General features: G+C 38.9%; 3 protein-coding genes across 8 annotated transcripts; 1 reads left to right on the forward strand and 2 right to left on the reverse strand.

Moving 5' to 3' along the window:
* Window positions 1–65: 65 nt before the first annotated feature.
* Window positions 66–1,117, reverse strand: LOC147295070 (homeobox leucine zipper protein). Its single transcript, XM_086233100.1, has 2 exons — window positions 657–1,117; window positions 66–581 (listed from the first exon to the last, which is right to left on the reverse strand). The coding sequence occupies exons 1-2, from the start codon at window positions 993–995 to the stop codon at window positions 324–326; spliced, it is 597 nt and encodes a 198-aa protein (XP_086089226.1). The 5' UTR covers window positions 996–1,117; the 3' UTR covers window positions 66–323.
* Window positions 1,118–3,085: 1,968 nt separating this feature from the next.
* Window positions 3,086–6,488, forward strand: LOC147295071 (small multi-drug export protein). Of its 6 annotated transcripts, none has more exons than XR_015120419.1 (4): window positions 3,086–3,998; window positions 4,356–4,690; window positions 4,996–6,239; window positions 6,418–6,488. XR_015120419.1 is itself a non-coding variant. In XM_086232547.1 (3 exons), the coding sequence occupies exons 1-3, from the start codon at window positions 3,448–3,450 to the stop codon at window positions 5,058–5,060; spliced, it is 951 nt and encodes a 316-aa protein (XP_086088673.1). In that variant the 5' UTR covers window positions 3,086–3,447; the 3' UTR covers window positions 5,061–6,260. The 6 variants fall into 6 exon arrangements, 3 of the variants coding, with proteins under 3 accessions (XP_086088673.1, XP_086088674.1, XP_086088672.1); XR_015120420.1 differs by lacking the exon at window positions 6,418–6,488 and having other exon boundaries at window positions 4,996–5,499; window positions 5,640–6,260; XR_015120421.1 differs by lacking the exon at window positions 6,418–6,488 and having other exon boundaries at window positions 4,996–5,499; window positions 5,683–6,260.
* A 1,857-nt stretch (window positions 6,489–8,345) lies between these two features.
* Window positions 8,346–10,819, reverse strand: LOC147295072 (uncharacterized). Its single transcript, XM_086233756.1, has 3 exons — window positions 10,270–10,819; window positions 9,107–9,501; window positions 8,346–8,965 (listed from the first exon to the last, which is right to left on the reverse strand). The coding sequence occupies exons 1-3, from the start codon at window positions 10,358–10,360 to the stop codon at window positions 8,501–8,503; spliced, it is 951 nt and encodes a 316-aa protein (XP_086089882.1). The 5' UTR covers window positions 10,361–10,819; the 3' UTR covers window positions 8,346–8,500.

Here is a 10,819-nt window from a genome sequence, read left to right on the forward strand (position 1 = left end):
AAAACAAAACTTGAGTCTCAAGTTCAGCCTCAATCTAACCCACTTGTAATCAAGTACCACAAATATGTTTGAAAGAAATGCAATCCCATTCATAATCACAACGACAACATTAGTAAAACAGAGTACATTCACAAGAATCACAACCAAATATGAAAACATCATGATCTGAAAGCCAAGCTTTTACATCTTTGAAGTACCTAACCTTAAAAGCAGCTTAATACCTACATAGTCTTCAACTCTCAACTATATGATTGGAAACCTAATGCTAATGTTACAAAAGAGGATTATATAAGCCCTCAAATTCCAATTAACTACTAGCAAAGTTACAGAATATCATCGTAAGCAACGATTTCTCTGGCTCTGGAAGGCACATCTAACCCTGAAGACCCATCACCGCCTCTGGGGTTCACTATTGCCGAAGCAAGCTTGTTACCTCTACCATGTCTCCTGAGAGACACCTCAGCCCTCAAAAGCTTGGACGATGAGGACGACGACCCATTACTAGAATCTCTATCACTAGCCCCAACTCCAACTCCTTTCCTCCATTGGGCTAGTGGGTCTGTTGCCCACAGTACCTGTACCTGCAACAAAATCCTAAATTTCTAAAATTTGCTAAAAAAGAAAGTCTTTTGGGGAAAATTGAAGAGAAAGATTACTTTTTTGGAGTGGAGGGTGATGCCAAAGGAGGGGTCGTTAGCAGCGGCAACGGCGGCTTGAGCCGAGTCGGTGGTGCGGTAGGTGACGTAGCCGACCGCATCACGGTCAATGCGGATGCGGGAGATGGGTCCGTAGATCTCGAACCGGGACTTGAGGTCTAGGACTGAGCAGTCTGGCGGGAGACCTATTACGACCAGAGCCGGTGGCGGCGCTGGCTTATAAGTGGGCTTGTCGGGTTCGGGTTCTGGATCGGGATGAGGAGGCAGAGGACGACGGCGTTTGGATCCGGCAGAGGGGACGTGGCGGGAGAAGTAGGGTTTGTCTCTCTTCCGGCTCATGGTTTTTGGAGGACTGGAAGTAATTGGCGTGCGTCGTTGGATATACAACTTCAATTCCCGGGTTCTTTTTCTTTTGGGTCTGACACTTCCCGGCTTGTCGTATGATGTATGATTTCTGAGTTTGAGTTGATGTGGGGGTTGAATCACTAATGGACCTAATGGTCCTTTTGGATTATTGAAAACTCCTCCAGCAAATATACAAGGAAAAAAAATAGAGGGAAAAATCTTGCAACTGTTTTTTTTAAGGTCAGATGACTCAGATCTTACAAGTTACAACCTTGTGGAAAATCCTCTGTGAAAACTGAAAAGCAAAGGGATAAATTTTTAAACAGGACACCTATTTTGAGATTAATTTTAGTTTAGAACACTTATTTGGGTTTGTCTTAATGTATGACACATATTTAGGTTTTGTATTAGTTTAAGACAATTCGTCAATTTCATTAACTTTTCCGTCCAAAAAGAGATAATTTGATAATTTGATATTTTTAAAACAAATAAAAATTAAAGAAAAAAAAAACTAAAAAACAAAGGTTACCCCCTAAAAAATTCAAAACTTTTTTTTTTTGAGGAAAAAAAAAAAAAGATGCAGCAGATCTGAGATTGCACTAATCTAACCCACACCGCCCAACCTACGGTCTATTGTCGACAGCAGCTTTGTCGTCGGCAGAGGCCTTACCTGCTGACTCAACCCCAAGCTCTTCTCTCTCTCTCTCTCTCTCTCTTTCTCCCGGCCCTTTCCGCCCCCAGCCTGCCCGACCACCTCCCCAACTCAGCAAGGTTGCACCCCATTCAACCTAGCCCCAACCCGGTTCGCACCTCCTCCCCCCAGACCCAGCTCCCGTCGCACCCCTACCCAGCACCAGCCCCCCCGCCCGCTTTCTTCTTCCCCACCCAGAACCATCCCTGCCTCTCTCCCCCCACCCCCAACCCCCGTAGCACCCCCCACCCACCACCCAGCCCCGACGACTTCCAATGAGCTGGCGTCGCCGCCGTTTAAGTCACCATCTGCGAGAGAGAGAGAGAGAGAGAGTTTAATTTTTTTAGTTTTTTTTTTCATTTTAATCTTTTTTGCTTTTTTGCCTTTTTTTTTTTAGTTTTTAATTTTTATTTGTTTTAAAAATATAAAATGACCAAATTATCCAATTTTTTTACGGAAAAGTTAACAGAGTTGACAGATTGTCCCAAACTAACACAAATCCTAAATATGTGTCCTACACTAAGACAAACTCAAACTGGTGTCCTAAACTAAAATTGACCCCAAAGTAGGTGTCCTATTTGAAAATTTTTCCCAAAAGTAAATGTAAAAGATATAGGAAAAGTCTATCATATATTCTATGAATCTATGTGGTACAAAATTTTTTTTTTTTTTTTTAACTCTTATATTTAAGGATTTACATTTTCACTATTAGAATATTGATTCTTTACCTTCATATGTGCTTGTTAGTTACTTAGTAGTAAGCAGGGGTGAAACTAGCAATTGGGTTAGCTAGGGTTGTAACCGGAGCTTGCTCCACTGAAAATTTCTTTTACCTTAAATATATTATTTTTGTTTATTTAAATTTTAACCTGTATTTAAATTCAAAGAATTATGTAACTCCAATCAAATTTAAAAAGTATTACGAATGAATTTCATCTGTTACTCCGTACATATTTTTAAATAATAAATACATAATTAAAATTAAAAATTAAGTAAAAGCAAGTAGAAGATCCTAATCCGATTCCAACCTACCCGAGCTCCTTTTGGGTCCACCCCAGGTCCCCAACCTCATAAGCACCTCATTCTATATTCATATGCACTCTAGACTATATGTAGATAAAGTGTAATAAAGCAAATTTGAAAACCATGCCTCAATGGCTCCGCCCCTATGCATGTAGAATTGTAGACTCATGTAGACGGAGTCGAAGATATATTGTATGACTTGAAACTTTTATTGTTTTTGTAAAGTTTTGACTTGAAATATGATACATAAAAATGTAGTGTTGATATGTCACAATTATAGTGATGTTATCACAATTTCTGATACCTAGTTTATATGAGATTGGGAGCGCTGTCTATACAATTGCAAAAAGGACCAGTTTCCTTGTTGCTTCCTTTCAAACCTCGGTAAGTCCTTCCTTCTTGTTTTCTTATGCCGTTTTATGCTCATCTCTAACTCCACTTTAGCCATTCCCGAAATTCCCATACATTGCTGACCAAAATTAAAATTAAACCCAAAACCCTGAAATAAAAAACAGCCTATAGTCTTTATCCACATTGCAACTTTTTTCTGGCTGTTTCTAAAAACCAGTTTGGATGCAGTGAAACTATCCTTTCCCCTTTCCATAAATCCGCAACAGAAACCCCTCACACTTCGGCTCAACTCAGGAGGCACCAAATGTCTATTAGATACCAAACTCGGAGTCACAGAGTCTGAGCTGAGAAGTCGATCGTTTCCCCAACTTCCCATTAGCAATGGCTGTATCTTTATCATCATCATCAACATCACCATTGGCATCAAAATTGTCTCTTGGAAAGACCCACTTCAAATTTTCACCAAAACATGGCTACCCCGCCATTTCCCATAGCAGACAACCCCCATTCAACTCAAATGCAGGCTTAAATTTTCGAACTTCGCACCCTTCAAACCCTCGTTTTGCAACTTCTCTCTCTCGCACTGCAACAAGAGTTTCTTCATATGGGTTTCATGATGCAGATGAGGAAGATGAGATTTTGCCGTCCACTGAGGAACGGCCAGTCAAATTTGTCTTTTGGGTCTTGTTTTGGGCTTCTCTGTCCCTTGCTTGGTTTGCAGCTTCTGGGGATGCTAACGCTGTTGCTGATTCCATTAGAGCCTCCTCCTTTGGCCTAAAGATTGCGAGTGCGCTTCGAGGCTCGGGCTGGCCTGATGAGGCTGTGGTCTTTGCTCTTGCTACGCTTCCTGTGATTGAGCTTCGTGGGGCTATTCCTGTTGGCTACTGGATGCAACTTAAGCCTGTTATGCTAACTGTGCTATCCGTTCTTGGGTTAGTCGTTTTCTTGCTCTTCCAATTTTTTTTTATTTTTTTTATTTTACATAATTTTTTTCTCAATTTTGTGTCACCAATGTTCTTCGACTACTTTGCTTTTAATGATTTTTGTATCTGTTTGATAGAATATGCTGGCTTGTAGTGATATTAGAGCAATGAACAACCAAACTTTTAAACTATTTATCATCTGTTCAGTATTTTCCTAATGCCCTTTTGCCCATTCGATCAAACGCGTGCTTCAAGTTTCAGCATTTTACCCTTTCTATACTATCTCTGACTTTGTTGTGCCCAAGGTGTTATTATGTGATATTTAGGATTGAAATTAACAAAGTTTGGTACTATGTATCTCTGTAGGAACATGGTTCCTGTGCCCTTCATCATACTCTACTTAAAGAGATTTGCATCTTTCCTTGCTGGAAAGAACAAGGCTGCATCTCGGTTCCTTGACTTATTGTTTGTGAGGGCCAAAGAAAAAGCTGGCCCTGTAGAGGAGTTCCAATGGCTTGGTCTGATGCTGTTTGTGGCTGTGCCTTTCCCCGGAACAGGAGCATGGACAGGTGCCATCATAGCTTCTATTCTTGATATGCCATTCTGGTCTGCCATGTCTGCAAATTTCTTTGGGGTTGTATTGGCTGGGCTTCTGGTTAATTTGCTGGTGAACCTTGGTCTCAAATATGCAATTATTACGGGTATTATCCTCTTCTTTATTTCCACATTCATGTGGAGCATCCTTCGGAGTCTTAGGAAGTCTATAAGGTCATCAAATTGACACAAAATTGGAAATTTTTTAAGTAATCCAACCCCTCAAGAGGATTAACTGATAGTCATTGTAATTTGAGACTTGTATTGCTTTCTCTATTGTCTTGCTGAATGTTTATCTGTATCAATGCATATTTGACTCAATACACAACATGCTGTAGAGGATTTATGAATGCTTTGTGATGTTCGTAAAACGGAGATGAAGCAATATGAGATGAATATTTCTCTCAAACAGGTTATTGCAGCTTGAGTGTGGCTATAAGCAATATGATCCGTTCAGTCATGATTTGGAGTAACTAAAGCAATGCATCCTGGTCATTTCAAAACAACAGAACTGAGGTTCTACGTTGGACCTACGACATGCTTGCCTTTTGGATCAAGTTTGTCTCATCACTTGACGAATATCTCATTTTGTATATGCTACTAGTTAAACTCAATGGATGGGTACATATGTTGCTCTCCAAACAAATTTTACATGAGATGGGTTTAGTTTAACCATGAATCTAGATTCTATCCTCTCTGATTTGTAAATTCTGTTTCCATACCCCCTGCTATATGCTACTTGTGTACCTAACAACAGAACTTATTTGACATTCTTCAAAGGAGAAGGGTTTATCTTCTGATAATGAAGAGAAAGTCCTGGCTACAACCTTTCAAGAATACTCTCGTGTGAAGGTTCGCAAAGATATACCAGGAGATAGTACATGTTACAAAATTCTCTCCGGCTCTTGATCTTAAGGTACCCTTCCATATATGGTTCTCAGGAAAATTTTGATAATGTAGCCCAATTTAAATTTGGGCTTTCAATGACTTTCATGTTGAATCAATCCACTTCAATAGCTTGGATAAAAGCCTGCAAAGCCCACTTGTTTCATATAGGCTGAGATTGAAAGTTGGGTGGGCTATGGACTTCACAATGCAGGAGCAAGCCCAGTTGGCTTTTCTGGCCACTGCAACCGTTGACCAGTCAAAGTAGTACCCTATCTGAAACTGAAGAAACCATCGTTCAATGAACTGACACAAAGATATGGCAGGCACGTGGTTCGAGGGACCCACTAAAGAGACCTCACACGTGTGAGGTGGGGTGGATGGTAATGTTCTGTCAATACCAGCAAAGCCCATATCCCAGTCTTGGGGCCCAATTGCATGCAACACCCGCCCATTACATTCTTATCCTGCTACCTCCTGGAAGAGACTAGTGACAGACTGAAAGGGACGCTTGTTTAGTGGGCCATGCCTTCCGACGCCTTGGTTTCGGAACAACCATGCACTACTCGCCACGTTGCATTGGATATCTGTATTCATGGCCCAATTGTGGGCCCGGCCCATTAAAATGCCATCGTGCATGCGTTCTGTGTTACGTGGCGTATTTTGTACGGGGCCACGTGTATGGTAGATTTTGAGTCCTGACAGTGAGATGGTCTGTGATTATCTGTTTCAGAATGGGATTTCGATAGTTGGTACTTGGTAGTGAAATATGTAAGTTGAAGTGGGCCAATGGTGCCAACAATGAACTACTTCTACTTGTTGGTTCTCTATGTCGTTATTATTTTTTTTTTTTTTTGAATATTCGATCTTGAAATTTTTACCAATAAAATTGATAAATGATAAATGGAGAAGAATATGATACAAAGAAACGTTTTCTCTTTTTTTGAAGGTCAAAGAAATGTTACAGTTTCTACTCTTGCACCGAAAAAGTTGAAAAAAATTTCACATCAAGAAAAAGTTGTTTTCACGTGAAGTGCGACAAACCAGTAAGACTCATCTCTCTGAAGCTGCTCCATTTTTATATTGGTCCATGGACCATCCATGATGCAATGTATATTCCATCAAATTAATTAAAAAGGACAGAGGACCATATTATACATTTATTTACACACACACACACAGTTTTACATTTTCGAGGACACAGTTTCTTTGGGCAATCCTCACTTGCATCAGCAAGATTTTCTGTAACAGACGCAATCTTGAGGAAAAAACAAAACATTGCATTAGAAAAATGTAGATATAAGTTGAATATTTAAGCTTTAACGTAACCAAGCTGTCCACATCCTCTATAAGCTATCGGGATTGGGGTGTCAAAAAAGTCCTTATTGCCATTGAAGATGAACCATCATACCCCTATATTTGACTTCTTCAAGAGACTATATATTCACCATCTTTTTCATATGTTTCTCTCTGTTCGGATTCAAACTCAGTTTGTCACGCTGCTAGTAAAATATACTTGTCTTGGACGTTACTTCACAAAGATGTAGCATTCAACACATTATAATAATCTCTCTTTAGTCTTTAGTGTGTGTTGTGTTGATCAACATTTAATATAAATCGAATACAATTAGGGCCCGTCTGGTAACGTTTTACAGAACAATTTTCTAAAAACTGTATTGTAAAATGAAAATGACAAATTAAATTTTGCATTCTCAAAATATGAGAAGACGTCTGGTAACGTAATTAAAAAGTAATTATATAAAACAAAAATAATGAAAAACACATTTGATATTAACCAATTATTACAACCAAATAATTATATTCACAAAAGATATTAATTATAAATTATTATTAATCAATTTCATAAAATATATAATTAAAAAGAAGAGAAGTTTTATAAAACCCAACCCACCTTGGCCGGCGCGACTACCTTGGAGGTGGAAGAGTTGTTGGTGGCCGTATTATTAATGGAGACAACACTGCAAGCACCTATGATCTAGTTGAACATATGTATTTTCTCTATGTAAAAGTTGTTAAGGTTCGTGAGCTTCCTGCCATGGATGTTACGGAGAGTCTTGATCCGTTTATTGAAGCAGGAATTGGAAACTATAGAGGGATTACAAAGTATATATTTTGAGAAATGGGAAGAGAGAGAGAGAAAAAAAGAAAAAAAGAAATAGAGAAATAGAGGAGAGATGAAGAGAGATGGGTGAAGTGGGCAGCGGCGGGGGGTAGGGCTGCCGCCGGAGGTGGGTCTGGCTAGGTGGGGAGGAGGTGCAGATCACATGTTTTTTTTTTTCAGTTGTAATTTTTTTTATTTGTATCTGTGTTATCTATGTTTTCTAAATTCACTGAAAACATCATTTAGTCGTTTTCTGAATTTACACTGTAAACTAGAAATTCTATTTTGTGTTTTTCAAAAACTGTTTTCTCAATACGGCAACCAAACACATTTTTGTCATTTTTTGAATTTGTAAAATGAAAAACCGTTTTGTAAAACGTTACCAAACGCACCCTTATTTTCTTCCAAACCTATAACAATCAATATATATTCTTTATTACAATCTGCATAATAATAAATGCGCGCCTGTGTATCTAATTGCAGAAGGATCAATTTAAAATACAGATTATCAAATTCAGCATGATCCGAATTCCATAATATGCATTTGCTTAGTGAAGTTTACTCAAATCCCAAGACGTCTAGAACATTTATAAGAAGTATTTCAAACGTTATCTACATTTTTCTCTCTTTTTTACACAATGGAAATGATATTATCCCTCCTAAATCGCACCCTTTGTGTTATGAAATAAGATGCATCTTCTGTCTTGATATCGTGCTTACGGCTAAAACAACGTTGTTTCAAAGTTCCCACTAAGAAAAATAAAAAACCCATGCGGGAATGAAGCATAAACATTATGTTAACCGCTTAATAATTCGATTTATTGCTAGTTAACCATAATTACAACTGAGAACTTGAGCATTGCACAAATCGAGAAATGTGGAAGACAATGTGAAACATGATCATATTATCTCAGTAAGGCCAGAAACAAAAGGGTTGCTGGTCTTCCAATGGAAATCCAAAATTACTAGAGATTGCAGGGGGGTCATCATAACAGCTATCTTCAAGTTTTAAGAAGTATGGTGGTGGGGGAAAAAGGTTCTTGCTGAGGTCATCATCTTCATCTTGTGAGAAATCTGAGTGGTCAGCTGGTTCAAAGCTGTGAGAGGAATCAGCAGTAGGCTCTAACAACGAAACGTGGTTTTCAGTGCAATGTGGGCTGTCCGAGTCAAAAACATCACTTTTGGCAGAACTTGCATAATCCTCTTGCTTGCACACCACCATTGGCACAATATTGGACGCATTATCAGAAGCTGCATTTGGAGTTGCAGTTTGGGGTTCTATTTCTGGTGAATTGACTGCATCATGTGACTCCAAATTGCCCTTTGGCCCCTTTCCTTTCTCTCTCAAAAGCAACTTGTCCTTGAGGGAATCAATCTGTTTCCACAGGCAAAAATTGAACCATTACTTTATTTACTTACTGGGTTAGGGGGGTATACTGTATAGTCTGTATACATCATAGGAGTAACAATTTACTCAAAAGAGGAACGGTGAGCTGAGCATGTTCAATTTGTTTACCTCATTCTTCAAACCTCCATTTTCCTTGAGGAGGTTGTCATGGTCAGCCTTGAGCTTGTTATAGCTTGCTTTCAATGAGTCATACTCCTTTTCCAGCTGTTTGGTTTTGAACCGAGCCCGCCTGTTTTGAAACCATATTGCAACTTGGCGAGGCTGCAAGCCAAGTTCTTTTGCAAGTTGCACCTTCCTCTCTGGTTCAAGCTTGTTTTCCACCTCAAAGTTCTTCTCCAGAAACTGAACTTGATCGACCGTCAGCCGTCTCTTCTTTCCAGGTTGATGAAGGCTACCACCATCATAATCCTCATCCCCATTTTCTTCTTTATCAATTGGTTGGAATGACCTGTCCATGTTGTCTCCTCCACCAGCATTTTCAAAATTTACCATTGAAGTTGAACCTGAACAAAAACAAAGAACACCCAAATTTTAGATGGTCACACCTCTTTCAAAAAACTCACGGGTGTGAATTTCAGATAAGCGTATTTGATGAATTATTCCTATCAATCTTTTTTTATGTAAACAATTAAAATGCTGTATGAAGTATGAACAAACAACTTGAAATTAAGGACCTTTGTGAAACTCTCCCCATTTTGTTTATTTGACTGAAATTACCAAATAGAGAGGGACTACTAGTGATCCAACATATGGTACACGGAAAATGAATTCCAGAACAAAACACAAATTTAAGAGAACAGTAAAAAAGAAAATAATATACATAAACACAATGGATCATAGTGAGAGTTTAAGCAAAAAGCTTCAAACTTTCCACCTTTTACATGTTGGCCAAGCAGGTTTACCCTGTTGTTCAACCGAAATAGGCAAAGTTCCACAATTTTCGTGAACAGAAAATAAAATATAGGCGAAGTTCTCCTAAACAGAAAATATATATAAATCGAATTTTACCCAATAAGCTGCATAAATGCAAAATCTTAGTGTGAAAGTTAGAAGCTTTATAATTAATTTATCGACAAGAAAGGGAATGAAAAAGGACATGAAGAACCCATTAGTGCAGATAGCTCAGAAAGGTATTGAAAAAGGAAAAAAGAAAAGGAAGGCAACAATCCCAAGAAGAAAAAAAGCATCAAACAGAGTGACAATAGCTAGCTAGCTGGTTCAAAGGCCCAATAACCCACAAAGACTAAAATGCAAAGAAAGTAAAAAATTACCAAGAAAAGATTTGGAAGAAGTGGGAATCCAAAGAGACTCGAGAACGTCAGAAGAGCAAGGAGGCCTTTCGTTTTGGAAAATAGCATTCATGTCTGAACCACCACCGTAGAGTTTCCCACCCGCAATATAATCTATGCACTTGTATATTGATCTTTTCAATGGCGTGTGTGGTTGAATTCCCAGGGGCTTAAAAGACCATGTGTTGTTGGGTTTAGTCTACGGTTTACGGCGGTAGAAGCTTGTTGTGAGAATTACTGTAATGTGGAAAGTCTGAGAGAAAGTGGAGCTCACACCCATCACTCAGAAGAAGCTTTGTAAGTTAACAGCTCCAGATGAAGGGTCACTGATTACAAAGAAAACGGGGAATGAATTCTTTGGTTCTTTTTCATGAAGAAGGATCTCTGGTATGAGAAGCTTTTCATTCTATGGTTGGGAACTTGTGAAAGCCAGAGATTTTAAAAACCTTGGGAGAGAGAAAGAAAGAGAGAAGAGATTCTTTCTTCTCTTGGGGGTAGAGCTTCGTGGGGTTATAAGGAGCTTGGTGAAGAG

This window comes from Dryas octopetala, chromosome 2, assembly GCF_963921425.1.
Source record: "Dryas octopetala chromosome 2, drDryOcto1.1, whole genome shotgun sequence".
NCBI lineage: Eukaryota > Viridiplantae > Streptophyta > Magnoliopsida > Rosales > Rosaceae > Dryas > Dryas octopetala.

Excerpts from the sequence above, each read along its gene's own strand:
- LOC147295070 (XM_086233100.1), bottom strand. The coding sequence starts at position 995 with ATGAGCCGGAAGAGAGACAAACCCTACTTCTCCCGCCACGTCCCCTCT. Across the intron at positions 582-656 it reads TCACCCTCCACTCCAAAAAA|GTACAGGTACTGTGGGCAAC; the intron begins GTAATCTTTCTC and ends ATTTTGTTGCAG.
- LOC147295071 (XM_086232546.1), top strand. The coding sequence starts at position 3,448 with ATGGCTGTATCTTTATCATCATCATCAACATCACCATTGGCATCAAAA. Across the intron at positions 3,999-4,355 it reads ACTGTGCTATCCGTTCTTGG|GAACATGGTTCCTGTGCCCT; the intron begins GTTAGTCGTTTT and ends GTATCTCTGTAG.
- LOC147295072 (XM_086233756.1), bottom strand. The coding sequence starts at position 10,360 with ATGAATGCTATTTTCCAAAACGAAAGGCCTCCTTGCTCTTCTGACGTT. Across the intron at positions 9,502-10,269 it reads TTCTTCCAAATCTTTTCTTG|GTTCAACTTCAATGGTAAAT; the intron begins GTAATTTTTTAC and ends GTTTTTGTTCAG. Across the intron at positions 8,966-9,106 it reads ATGGAGGTTTGAAGAATGAG|ATTGATTCCCTCAAGGACAA; the intron begins GTAAACAAATTG and ends CTGTGGAAACAG.